The sequence below is a fragment of the Neophocaena asiaeorientalis genome, unplaced genomic scaffold (genome assembly GCF_003031525.2).
Source record: "Neophocaena asiaeorientalis asiaeorientalis breed wild unplaced genomic scaffold, Neophocaena_asiaeorientalis_V1.1 scaffold38, whole genome shotgun sequence".
In the NCBI taxonomy this organism is placed as follows: Eukaryota; Metazoa; Chordata; class Mammalia; order Artiodactyla; family Phocoenidae; genus Neophocaena; species Neophocaena asiaeorientalis.
In genome coordinates this window covers 115,722-129,280 of record NW_020174556.1, presented here as the reverse complement: position 1 = coordinate 129,280, position 13,559 = coordinate 115,722, and the positions used below count along the sequence as shown (strand labels likewise).

The 13,559-nt window shown below is 41.5% G+C and overlaps 1 protein-coding gene across 1 annotated transcript; it reads left to right on the top strand.

Moving 5' to 3' along the window:
* The first annotated feature begins 8,164 nt into the window (after positions 1-8,164).
* On the top strand, positions 8,165-9,433 carry HTR1A (5-hydroxytryptamine receptor 1A). Its single transcript, XM_024757496.1, has one exon. The coding sequence runs from the start codon at positions 8,165-8,167 to the stop codon at positions 9,431-9,433; it is 1,269 nt and encodes a 422-aa protein (XP_024613264.1).
* The last annotated feature ends 4,126 nt before the right edge of the window (positions 9,434-13,559 follow it).

Below are 13,559 nucleotides of genomic sequence, written 5' to 3'. Positions count from 1 at the left end.
GATGTCTGTTCTTTTGAAACTATCACATAATTTCAATACAATTCCAATAAAATTCCACAATTTTAAGTATACATATGGGGGTGGGATGGAAAAGTCGATTCAAAATTAATATGTAACAGTAAAAGGTCAAGTACTGCCAAGAAACTCTAAGAAAGAATAAAGTAAAGAGGATGATCTAGCACATATCAAATTTATTGTAAAACTTAAGACACTGTATTTTTGGAACAGAAATAGATAAACAGATCAATGGAAGAGAATAGAGAACCCAAAAGTAAACTCACCAGTATATGAAAACAAGATGTATGACAGAAGAGACTGTATATCAGGAGGAGAAAGGATGGACTATTAAATGAATAGTACTAGGTAATTTTTTCATTCTTACGGTAAAAATTAACCTGCATTCCTACCTCACACAATACACTCAAAAGCCAAATTTAGGGTGAATTCACCAACTAAATATGAAATTCAAAAAAATGTTGGCTGGTATCTTTATAACCTCAAAGTAGACAAAGATTTCTTACACAAGACAGAAAATGCATAGAACAAAGAAATATTCATTTACATTAAACTGAAAAATGTAAATTCACCAAAAGACACTTTTAAAAAGTGAGGCAAAGATTGAAAGAAAATATTTCCAATAATACAAATGATAAAAGATGAATACCCCTAATAGATAATGGACTTTAAAAATTAGTAAGTTTAAAAAAATCCCAAAGAACCCAGTTTAAAAGTAAGCAAATATAAGATCAAATAACTCACAGTGAAGAAACTCAAAAAACAACACTCAACCTTGATGAAGCAATGGGAACTTACACATTTTTAGTGATTGTGCTAGTTTCCTTAGGACACCATAACAAAGTACCACAACCTGGGTGGCTTAAAGCAACAGAAATGTATTGTCTCGGAATTCTGGAAGCTAAACATCTGAAATGAAATTGTTGGCCTGATACAAACTCTCTGACAGCTCTGGGGGAGATTCCATTGTTTGTCTAAGCTTCTGGTGATTGCCAACAGTCCTTGGCATTACTTGGATTATGGCAGCATGATTCCAATTTCTGTCTCTGTCTTCAGATGGTGCTCTTCCCTGTGTGTCTGTCTAAATTTCCTTCAGTTTATAAGAACATTAGTCATTTGATCTGGGCCCACCCTAATCCTTTATGATATCTTTTTAACTTAATTACATCTGCAAAGATCTTATTTCCAAATAAGGTCACGGTCATAGACACTGAGTCCTTTATCCTTTTGGGTGACACAATTCAACCTACAAAAGTGGTTATGAGATTTTACACAACCAGTTTGGAGAAGAATTAGGCTATATCTATTGAAGTTGAATCTGGGCATATCAAAGGATCCAATAATTCCACTTCTGGATGCTTAGATCCTTGCTACTCTAAGTATGGTCTATGAATCAGCAATATCAGTGTCACCTGGGAACTTGGCAGACATGCAGAGTCTTAGGCTTTACTCCATACCTACGGTGTCAAAATCTGCATTTTAAACAAGATCCCCATATACTTTGTTTGAAAAGCACTACACTGTAATCCAGTTTACTCTAAATTACATGGATTAAAAAAAAAGGGATATACACATTAATGCTCACAGCAGTATTATTTATAAAAGCAAGCGTTTGGAAAAGACTTAAACATTCACTAATCGGAGAATGGATAAATAATTTGTGGCTTTATTCATAAAATATAAATCTACAATGTAGTGAAAATAAATGAACTAGAGGTGCTTGTATCAATGCAGATGAATTTCACAAAGATAATGTTGAGCAAAAAAAGGAAGTTGCAGAAGAATACATAGAGAATGATACCATTTGTATATTGCTTAGTGACATGTACATATGGTGTAAAAGTATAAAGTCATTCATGAGAATGATAAACACTAAATTCAAGAGTAAAGAGAACTTTATGGAATCACACTCTTCTTTTTCATAAATTTTTCTTAAGTATATAGGTATTTATTATTTATACTATATCATTCTTTATATTTTTGGTAACTCATATAATGTAAAAAATGGAAAAAATTAAGAAAAAATTCAAGGCTAGTAGTAAATGGCAGCCATAGGTATTTGAATCCAGAACTGTGGCCCTGAGCCACTACTCCCAACTAACAAACTACTGTTTCAACAGGCCAGATGGCACAGTTATAGACTCATATTTTGTAACCACAATTGTTGTTTTTATATAAGTAGCATGTTTTAAAACAAGATTAAAATAATGTATTGGGTATTGGTTTTAGCTTTATAACAAAAAAGTTATTGGTCAAAACAAAGTAAAATGTGGGTATTTACCCCCAATTATTGTTAGATTAAATGCAGTAATTAAATCTTGTTTCAAATAAGTATTAAACTGAATTTAATTTCCAACTATCCTTAGACTAACAGGAAATACTGAGCTAATATTCCAAACACTTTTCTCATTTCAGCTATCCTCTGATCCTTTCACAAATGAGCCATGAAAATATTGTCAGAAAGAGAGCAGTGTAGAGGAAGTGTGCTCAGGAAAGCACATTTATTAACACCTGTCACTCTAATCTGATGATTTCTTATAACAAAAATACTGCCTTTTGGGTTTTGCTGTACTTTAACATTTTGTTGGGGTCTATGAATTTCAATTATTGATTTATATTTTTGAACAAACGGTTGAGCTCCCAGAGAAGAGCAGACTCCTTTTCCTTAGTGATTACTGAACTTTTGTTGACATATTCATCACCACGCTCAACAACATTTTTTTATTTTTTTCCTCACTGCATGGCTTTTGGGATTTTAGTTCACCCACCAGGGATTGAACCTGGGCCCTTGGCAGTGAAAGAGCAGAGTCCTAAACACTGGAGCACCAGGGAATTCCCAATAACTTCTGATTTAAGTCAAGAAGTTCCAGAATGCAGAGGCCACATCTTTCTTCACTTGTCTCACACTCAGAATTTTATAAAGAATTGAAAGCTTACCAAATAATTTAAAGAATAGGGAGAATGTCACATCTGAAACAGAGTAGGGGACAGACCCTGCCATGTCCCTTGCCTCTTGTTTGTAGAAACGCGTTAGTGCCTTAGGCCTTCCCAAGTTCCAGTGACCAGATTTAATCACAGAAGTGAGAAAATGCAGAAACAAAGGAAAACAGTCAAGCAACATAAAATAATAATCCTTTAGCCATAAAACAAAGTCAAGGACATTTAGCTCCTCTGTAAGGGCTATAGATAATATCCTGGGCCATATCCTTGAGTTGTTTCGCAGATACTAAAATCCCCACCAGGTGGGAGAAGTTAACTACTGACCACCAGCACATAGACCCCAGACGGGTTAGAACCAGAAGGTTGATGATCTTGACTCCAGAAATACCATCCAGTTACCTCACCACCAACCAATCAGAAGAATGTCTACCAACTGATCAGGCATCCTGCAAACCTCTCCCTCACACTGTCTTTAAAAACCCTTCCCTGAAAGCCATTGGGGAGTTTGGGTCTTTTGAGCAGGATGTGCTGGGTCTCCTTGCTCAGCCCCATGTTGGGCACCTTGCAATAAATGCTCTATTTTCCTTCACCACAACCTGGTATCAGTAGATTGTATTTGCTGCATGTAGGGGGGTAGCAGACCCAAGTTTAGTTTGGTAACACATCCCTGTGCAAATTGTTTTCAAATAAATCCTCACCTGAAAGGGCCTTAATTTTGTTTTCAAGCACTTGCTCTTTCACTAAGCCTACCTAATTCTCATTCTCTGCACTTCTCATCAGTAGAGAGAGAATTAATATTATTACTTTGCATCACTATTACTACTATTATTGCTTGACCTTTACTGCGTGTTTTTTATTTTATGGGCCAGCAAAGTGTATTAAATCACTTAATCTTCACAAGTCTATTTTACACCCATTTTACTATTGAGGAAACAAGAGGGTTAATTAATTTGCCCAAGGTCACACACCTAGTGAATACGAGTTACTGTGGGGTTTTTTTTCACTCTCTACATGCTGTGTTTTCAACATGTGTGTTAAATGAACCAAATCAACCTTACAGTTCCAGGAGCAGAGACTGAGGCATCTATCATTTGTGTTTTGCCATTGAAAATTTAGTGTGGTTCTGGGTCTCGGAGAAGTGTCTGTCATGTAGAAATAGCAGCTAAGTAACGATACCATCTGAGGAAGGTGGATGGTGAGAATTAGATACACAAAAAAACTGCTCAGTTTTAAAGGAGAATATTTTCTCTTGCATTCTGGTTGCATTTCTTATTAAGGACCAGTTAATTCTTGCTGATAATCAGAAGACCACACTTCCTAAATTATCTAAGCAAAAATTTCTCCTAGAAGTATTTTCTTTTTCCCTAACAAATTCCAGTAGAAAATTCACAGTTCTGGAAAATCTACAATTGCTTTGTTGCTTTAGTATTTGAAGATTGGGGTGAATAAAATTCAGAATAGTTTTAATTAAAAAAAATCTATCCTAGTTTTAATTACTCAAAAATATAAAACCTTTTTAAAATAGGAGTTTTAAAAAATTACTTCTGTAATCTCTTAAGCAAAATTTCAATTCTTTATTATGTAGGTTATTTCCTCATTAGTACAAAAATCAGCCATAATTTGGGATTATGGATGAACATATCAATTATTGAGAAGACCCAAACATTACTGAGCTTTCAGCAATGATAAGACAGTCAGGTGCACAGCAAAACTTCAGCCTAACATCTTTTTAATCTTATGTCCCTGGTCAAAGAACTACATTGAAATGCTTGGCTTGTATCAAATTTCCTGTAAAGATGTTAAAAATCTTTATCTCCCATAACTTATTTTAGAGAAATTTCACATGATGGATGATGCATCATACCCCAGATCCATAACTGACAAGTTTATACTTGCATCTAATAAATTCAAACAAGAAATAAAAGCAGAATGACTGGAAGCTTTGTTTTCAAATGATGTCATCAGTAATATTTGCTTTAAGGTTAGTTTTTCTTTAGGATAATTTCAGAGGCCTTGAAGAACAAGAGCCTAACTGTCCAGGATCTTCAGTTTGCACCATTTTCTTCTGGCATATCCAGGATTCTGTATCGTTAAGGGTTAAACATAGAAGAACTGGCAAAGTGTGAACATGAAGAAATGTAACATCATTGTGCTTTTAATATATATCACAATATTATTAGTTTAAAAAAAAGTTTTACATGTTTATCTATTCACTTGAAGGTTGTAGAACCATAGTGCTGCATATCATTTTATACTTCTATTCGTAAGAGTGCCTATACATTCTTATTGAAATGAAATGTTTGAAATATTATGTACATTATTTCTAAGAAAAACATGAGCTACTTGAGAGTTTTTTTCAACTTGAATCAAAAAAAGCAGTGTCATAGAATATTAAAGCAGAATAGCAAATGCCAGTCTTATAAATATTAACACTAGATTTACAGCATTTTAGCTTTCTAAAAAAGGAAAAATAAACTTGTCAGTTATTAAACAATTTGGGTTTAATAATAATGAATGCAAAGTTGCTGACTGACATATTTACTGATTTACCCTATGTTTATATGTGCTAAATTTGACAAAATTCATATTCAAGTTTGAACTTGACATGTAAATTTTTTTTAAAATTCAAATTTCTTTTACACTTTGCTTATGTTATCATCTATATTTCCAAAGTTTTATCTTTGGAGAATCCAGACTTTAATTATTTTCCTATTAAAATTTTTGGAACTGCAACTGTATTTTAACAGTTACTTAGTTCTGTATCTGTGAGGAGATTTTAAAGGGAGAATGAGTACCTTCACAAATTTTTTAAAGATTTCTTCAGAGTCTGTAGCCAGTATCAACATGTATACTTATCTCTTTCTTTTCAATGCCATGAATCATTACAAATGCCAGGTTCATTGTTGTAGCATGCTGAAGTGATTGAGTGGGAACTGTGTCCAGCACTGTGTTGTAAAACAATTGATCTCCAAACACATTGTTCTACAGCGTGCATTGGCCCAACTAGATTTTCTTCGACGCTTTCGTGACTGCTCATTTGTTTGGTCTTGGAGAATTTAAAGCTCAAATTTGAACACAATATTAAGACTATCTGCAGTGAATCTGTGCCTGTTATCTAGAGTCATCTACTTTTGGGATTGCATTCTGTATTTTTCCTTTACTTCAGTCATGTAATCAGAATGTATAAGTGAAGTTTGTTATATGCTATTCTAGTGGATTAGAAATCCCATTCTTTATCTAGGTGCAAATGGGATTAAATTTGGTTTTCTTGGTAAAGGAAAACCTTAGAACCAACCCATAGCAGTCTCTTTATCTTCTATGTTAAGTCATCCCCATTTGGAAGATCCAATATTGTTTTATCCCCCATTGGTGAATGTGTGAAAATGTATGAGTTCCAAAGTTCAGCCTTTGTTAGCACAAAAGCAACACAAGTGAAGATGTTTGCCTAGGTCTATTAAAATTGTATTTCTAGATAGAACTTGTGAATGACAAATGCTGCAGGCTTTCATAAAGAGCTAGAAAATATAGACTTGATATAGAGGATAAACAGCAAAAAATGACAGTAAAAGAAATTTTTGAAGAAAAGAGGAGAAAAAATATAAAACTCAAAGTTACTTTTCTTTTAGTAACCGTCGTTTTCTTTCTTGAAGTTGTGGGATTTCTTCAATACCTGCTTATTTTCTGCAAGACAAGGGTTTATAGATGGCGCTCTAAAGCAATTGCCGGAAGGTGGCGACATAGCCCTCATTGCCTAGAACTGTCCCAGGTGCTGAACCCAGTTTCGGAGCCCACGAGAAACTCTGCTGCCAGCGACCAGGGATTCCACCAAGTTCTCCCTAGAGGCCTGCAAACTCTGGTTAGAAAAGCAAAAGGCCATAAAAATGCCCGGCCTCATTTATAACACAAAGACAAAAAAATTCCCTTCCCTAAATTTACTTGCTGCGGAGCTGTGGGAAATGGCAATGTTCACTGAAATTTAAAACGCAATGGAGATGGAAAGGCAGGTGTGTGTGTGTGTGTGTGTGTGTAGAATGCATACCGAATTGATTATTTTCTTCACTTTGAGATGCAGCTGTTTACCTGTCCTTTGACCGGTTCTTTATAATTACTTTCTCCCCCAATTCCTCAAGGTTAAAAAAAGGCAGAGGCAATATCCTCCCCAAAGGAGACAGGCTGGACTGTGCGATGATAAACGGGGGTGATTTTTAAAAAGCTAAGACACATTCCCTTTTCTTTCCATGAAATAGTAATAATTTACAGACTGACCCAGGACTGTCCACCTCCCCACTCAGGCTCCGTGTGTCTCCTTTTCTCATTTCCTATTGCCGCTCTGTGATGCTGACTCTACTTAAGAATTTGACAGAAATATGAAGCAATTAACGTGGTTAGATTTGTTTACCCTCGAGTTTGGCCGGGTGGGAGGCGGAGTTATTTGTTGTAATGTTGGTCTGACCGGCGGATCGGGTGTGTGTAAGCTAGTTCTGAGTCAAAAAGGGATTTGAACGCAAAGAGGCTGAGCTAGAGGGAGAGGAGGGCGGGGAACCAGGGGAAAGAGGCACTCAGGGTTGGGGAAGTGTCGGGAGGGGAGGGTTAGCGTAGGAGAGAGGTAGACTGGCTGTCGGAGCAACGCCGGGGAGATAAAGGGAAGTGAGAAGGGAGAGGGAGACTGAAAGGGAAAACTAGTGGGAGAAAGGGAAAGAGAGAGGGGGCTTAAGGGAATGAGAAGAGAGTAGAGGAGGGAGTGGGAGAGAGGGAGGGAGAGAAGCAAGGAGAGGAGGGTTACAGAGTGACTGTGGAGGACGGTGTTTCTCTATTCCAGATACTTCTAAGATTGGAGATTCTTTTCTGGTGGGGAGACTCCGGGTCTGGCAGCCAGTTAGGCAGTGGCAAAATAAAATGGACAGCGAGAGACAAACGTTCCAGCCACCTTTCCGCCGCCCGGAGATCCCGGAGCTGTTCTCCAGCCAATTCGTTTCCCAGCTGGAGTCTCTGAGCGCGCTGGACTACGAGAGCCCAGGGAGCGCCTAGAAGCTAGCTGCTCCTCGGAGATGCCTTCGCCTGAGCAGTAAGAACTTCCTGCTTGAGTCCCTGCATCCCCTCCCCCGTTGAAACTCCCCAGGAAAGAGGGGCGGAAGACCCCAGGGGGAGGGGCGAGGGGTATCCTGGCGCAGCTCTTTCTCCCCTCCCCTCCCCTGCCGGGCGCGCAGGCATGGATGTGCTCAGCCCCTTACAGGGCAACAACACCACGTCGTCCCAGGGTCCCTTCGGGACACGCGCCAACGCTACTGGCATCTCCGACGTGACCTTCAGCTACCAAGTGATCACCTCTCTGCTGCTGGGCACGCTCATCTTCTGCGCGGTGCTGGGCAATGCGTGCGTGGTGGCCGCCATAGCCTTGGAGCGCTCCCTGCAGAACGTGGCGAACTATCTTATAGGCTCGCTGGCCGTCACAGACCTCATGGTGTCGGTGCTGGTGCTGCCCATGGCCGCGTTGTACCAGGTGCTCAACAAGTGGACTCTGGGACAGGTCACCTGTGACCTGTTCATCGCCCTCGACGTGCTGTGCTGCACCTCGTCCATCCTGCACCTGTGCGCTATCGCGCTGGACAGGTACTGGGCCATCACAGACCCCATCGACTACGTGAACAAGAGGACGCCCCGGCGCGCAGCTGCACTCATCTCCCTCACCTGGCTCATTGGCTTCCTCATCTCCATCCCGCCCATGCTGGGCTGGCGTACCCCGGAAGACCGCTCGGACCCCGACGCGTGCACCATCAGCAAGGACCATGGCTACACTATTTACTCCACCTTTGGCGCTTTCTACATCCCGCTGCTGCTCATGCTGGTTCTCTACGGGCGCATCTTCCGAGCCGCGCGATTCCGCATCCGCAAGACAGTCAAGAAAGAGGAGAAGAAGGTAGCCAACAACCGCCTTGGGGCGTCGCCAGCCCCGCAGCCCAGAAAGAGCGTAAATGGTGAGCCGGGTAGCAAAGACTGGAGGCAGGGCATGGAGAACAAGGCAACAGGGGCTCCGTGCGCCAACGGAGCCGTGAGGCAGGGCGACGAAGGAGCCGCCCTGGAAGTGATCGAAGTGCACCGGGTGGGCAACTCCAAAGAGCACCTGCCGCTGCCCAGCGAGGCCGGTGCTGTCCCCTGCGTCCCCGCCTCCATCGAGAAGAAAAATGAGCGCAACGCCGAGGCCAAGCGTAAGATGGCCCTGGCCCGCGAGAGGAAGACGGTGAAGACGCTGGGCATCATCATGGGCACCTTCATCCTCTGCTGGTTGCCCTTCTTCATCGTAGCCCTGGTCCTGCCCTTCTGCGAAAGCAGCTGCCACATGCCCACCCTGTTGGGCGCCATAATCAACTGGCTGGGCTACTCCAACTCTCTGCTCAACCCTGTCATTTACGCCTACTTCAACAAGGACTTCCAAAACGCATTTAAGAAGATCATAAAGTGCACGTTCTGCCGCCGATGATGATGGAGGCGTAGCTGGCGCGTAGGCCCACTCCACCCAGCCCTCTGGAATCAAAACCTTTGCTACTTTTCCTCTAACATTCACATCTGCTCCGCGCGCTGCTTCCAGACCCCCTCCCCCTCCCCCAGCCCTCTATTCCCAGCGGGGAAGGAGGGAGCCCCGTGCAAAGAGGCTACAGCCGCGGGGCAAGAGAGTCTGGGAAAAACCTAGAGTCTGTGAGAGGCGACCTTGGCTCAAACTTTGGTCTGGGAATCACTTTTGATTCCAGCAATTGCCTCCTCCCTCTTCTGCCCCCAAATCTTCGCGGCGGAAGTGTAAGCCTTACCCGTTCAAGGCAAAAAAATCCACACAGAAGAAAGTGTACACCCAGCCGCCGCGCCCACTAAAGGCTCCCACCTGATCGCCTCACTGCTACAACTTGAACTTAAGGTTCAGGACTTTGCTTCATTCCCCAGCAACCCCATCCCCGCCCGCCTTCTTGCCCTAGAAACGTTCACTGTTTTTGCGGTCTCATCCCTTATTTCCTTTTCCATCTTCCCTTTTTGCCCTCGCGAGTCCCTATGCACTAAATTGCTAGTCGGGAAATCTGGGAGGGTCTGCTTTTCCCGGTGCCTAAGGTGTCCCCGGGAATCTCCGCCTCCTGGTGCAGACTCCCAGAGTAACTCTCCCGGGAACAGCCCCATGCTTTGTTTTTTTGGATTCAAAACAAGTGTCTGGAAGTTGTCTCTTAGAGTGGACCTGTAAGTACAAGTCTAGACCAGTGGGACAGAGCGAGGTAGAACGAATTTACCCTTGCCTGCCTTGGTGTCAGCACTCACCAAAGAAGCTGACAGTCATTGGGAAGGGAGAGCGGACTTCTGTTATTACAGGTTGCTGGCGAGTCTGAACTGGCTGGCATCGCCACTTACCTACTGTGGGAGGCGCCCGCCGACCACGCTGAGCGCGCTGGGGCAAGGGGGGTGGGGGTGGGGCGTGCCACGTGCCGGGAATCCCCGAGCCTTCCGCCCTCTCTGAGGTCTGGCGTGCGCTCAGCGCGCACTGAAAACTAATCCCGACTGGAGCCATCCCTCCGCCTAAGCCCCAGGACCAGCTGAAGAGAGGGTAAACAACACTTAAGGTTTGCGGAAGCCGGCGCTTCTAGGTCCAAGCCAAGCTCTAGAGACCAGAAAGACCAGCAAGTCCCACGGGGTGGCGTTTTCCAGGTGGGCCCGAGCTCTAGCTGGCACTCCCCTTGGAAACTGAAAGAGCAAGTTTATCCAAAAGAAGCATATTCTTTTCTTCCTAATTCCACCCCTCACCCTTTTCGGATAGGGAGATAGGTCTGTTTAGCGGATCCTAACACTGCACAGGATTTGTTCTGCAGGACGTCCAGGACACTTAGTTAACCACGACTTTGGTTCCCAAAAGGGAAATTTGGGCTTTCAATAGAATGGGCCCCCGATCTGTGACCTCACAGGCGCTTACCTTAAATAATGAGGCCCTAAAGAACTAACTAGGCGTGCTCTCTCTGCGGAGTCTCGGAGACTCTTGTACATTTGCTCCTTGGCCTGACTGCCCTGCAACACAGGTTTGCCAGGAAACCGGCCTCTTGCCATTTGAATATGTGGAGTACTGCAAGCTTTCTTCCCCTTAAAAGTATTCTTTCAGCCTTGCCCCTCCTGCTGAAAAACTGGTTATCTTTACTGTCCCCAGAAGGGAAGTTTTTCGGTGCTCCATTTGAATGTAAATTTCCATCCATGTGACCGGGGTCAAGAGGTTTGTTATAGTTAAATTCGTTTTCCAATAATTGCACAACATTATTGATTCTTACTCCCCTCTCCCTTCATGTGTACCTTTTGAATGATTGCTTGGGCTGTTTTGAGAGCCATGTTGCAAAAGTTGCCAATGAAAAAGTTCACTTGTGTTAAAATTAAGGTGAAAAGACAGCTCTATCACTTGTAGCCATTTTATTGTTTGCCAAACTGAACAAAGCTCCATTTGGTATCTTTTTCTCGGACCTAAACTGAGAGTAAGCATCGTCTCCCATTAATATAGAGAAAGTATAAGAACTATGGGAACTTAGTGGATGGTTTGTCTATGCATATGTAATGCTTGAAAGGGACTATGGTGGATAAAATGAGGGAGATTTCTCCAGTCCATCAGTTATTTATTCGAAAATTCATTTTCTTTTTTGCTCACAATAATTTAAGTAGAGCCATATGAAAAAACAAACTTTGCTGTATATCTTTCTAAATTTTAAGAACAAATTCTACATATAAAATAATTCAAGTCTGAAATTTGCTCATCCAAATTATGCCTTGGTCAGCATTTGAAGTCTTGAGACTTCTATTTATTTGTGTCTTTTACAGAACTATGGCAATGGCTTTGGGGCATTTGTTCTTCCTGCTTTGGAGGATTTACACAAGAATGGGGAAGGAGCATCCAACTGGAGTATATAATTGCCAAAGCAATAGAGAAATTTGAGGAATAAGTGCAAAAGAGCTACATAGCACTAAAGAACCCCTGATGCTTTTTTTTCCTTTTAAAGTATTGCATTAAGGTAAAGTATATATGCATTAAAATTGACCTTTACTCTTCCCTGTGACAATAAAGGACTTTAATAATTGTAATGCTACAATAAACTGATATCAGTAACACATGCATCTTTATTTTAATCAGAATCACTGTCTACTTGTATTTATTTGTATAATTTTAAAGCTGAAGTTAAAAAATACAGTTATCAGGAGAAGATCCTGCTATATACATCAGGGATCTGTCACTTAGAGAAACAAATTTAGTTTTAGTACAGAAACTCATCGTAGATGAGTGAGTTCTGTTTTAAAAATTCCTGTCTCTGGAATTAGAAGGTAACATTTCATCTTTTAGCCGTGAGACCATGCATTTTCCCTGACACCTACTAGTGAAGATTTAGGCATCTGTCTAATTAATATGGACAGGTTGGGTGACTTATAGAAGAGAAATGCAGCCTCTAGTATAAGAACCAGGGGCTCATGCTTCCGTTTTAAAGCAGTGGACGGTGATGAACCACTTCTCTGTCTTCCCCTCAATGTCCAGCTGGAAGAAAATAGCCTCCCTGGTTACAAATGAAGTAACACATTGTTTTGGGGTTTGTCACTCATTAAAAGTGGAAGGGCAACTTCCTTTCTGGCTGGGTCTCATTTGATAGTGGGGTTTTATATGTAAGATCTTTTACTATATTAAAATTAATTCAAATGCTCTCTTTTTCCATACTGGAATCATCAGTAAGGCCTTTTGTTTCCCATGTTATGTTTGTTAATTTCACTGTTTTCTGGTGTCAGAATGAGGGCTGCAGGGCAGGGTAAACCCTAGTAAGCCTCAAGGGGAAAACAAAGGTCAGAGCTATTATGGCCACAGAAGAGGGCACTCTGAAGCTGTGTGAAGCCTAATTTAGGCAATGTATGTACATACATATTCTCCCAATAATGAAAAGTTAAGACAAGAATTGAGGGTTTTTCATTTGAAAAGTGTTACATAAACACATCCCTGACCTTGAGTAAAATGATGCATTTGGCACATTTGTCTTCTAGATTCTGGATATTTCCCTTCTTGGCCTCTGCTCTCTGCCCTGGTGTCTCTTCCTCCAAGGAGACAGTGGCTTTTTGTTTTCTACAGGGCTTCTGAACCTTTATCAACACTCCAATTAGGAGAGAGAGAATTTTTATCTGTTACTTCCAGTGTGACTAACAAGTCCAGATAACCAATTAGCAGCTATCACATGTCAGGCTGTATTGGATAATGTTGAAATATGGGACTATAAAGTAATATAAGCTGCTGTTGGCACATTGAAGGAGTTTCAACCTACTTGGGTATTCAAGAATAAATTACTATGGTTAAGTAAACACTCACAGCAGAATATATGTATCATCTAAACAGGACAAATCACAGGAATTTGGCTCTATAAGGATTCAGAGGACAAGATCACTGTGGGCTGGGCATGGGTAGGGAAGATTAGGTAGGGAAAGCTGTGTAGAGCATCCAGGATTAACCTCTGAATACATGAGGAGTGATATAAAAGGCCAGACATTCTTCATGAGGTGCCAAAGACAGCCTGATTCCCTCTTTCTGTCAAGTGGGGGACCTGGGATGAAATTTTAACCTGTATTCC

What these genes read in the sequence shown, in the direction of transcription:
- HTR1A (XM_024757496.1), top strand. Translation starts at nt 8,165, where the DNA reads ATGGATGTGCTCAGCCCCTTACAGGGCAACAACACCACGTCGTCCCAG.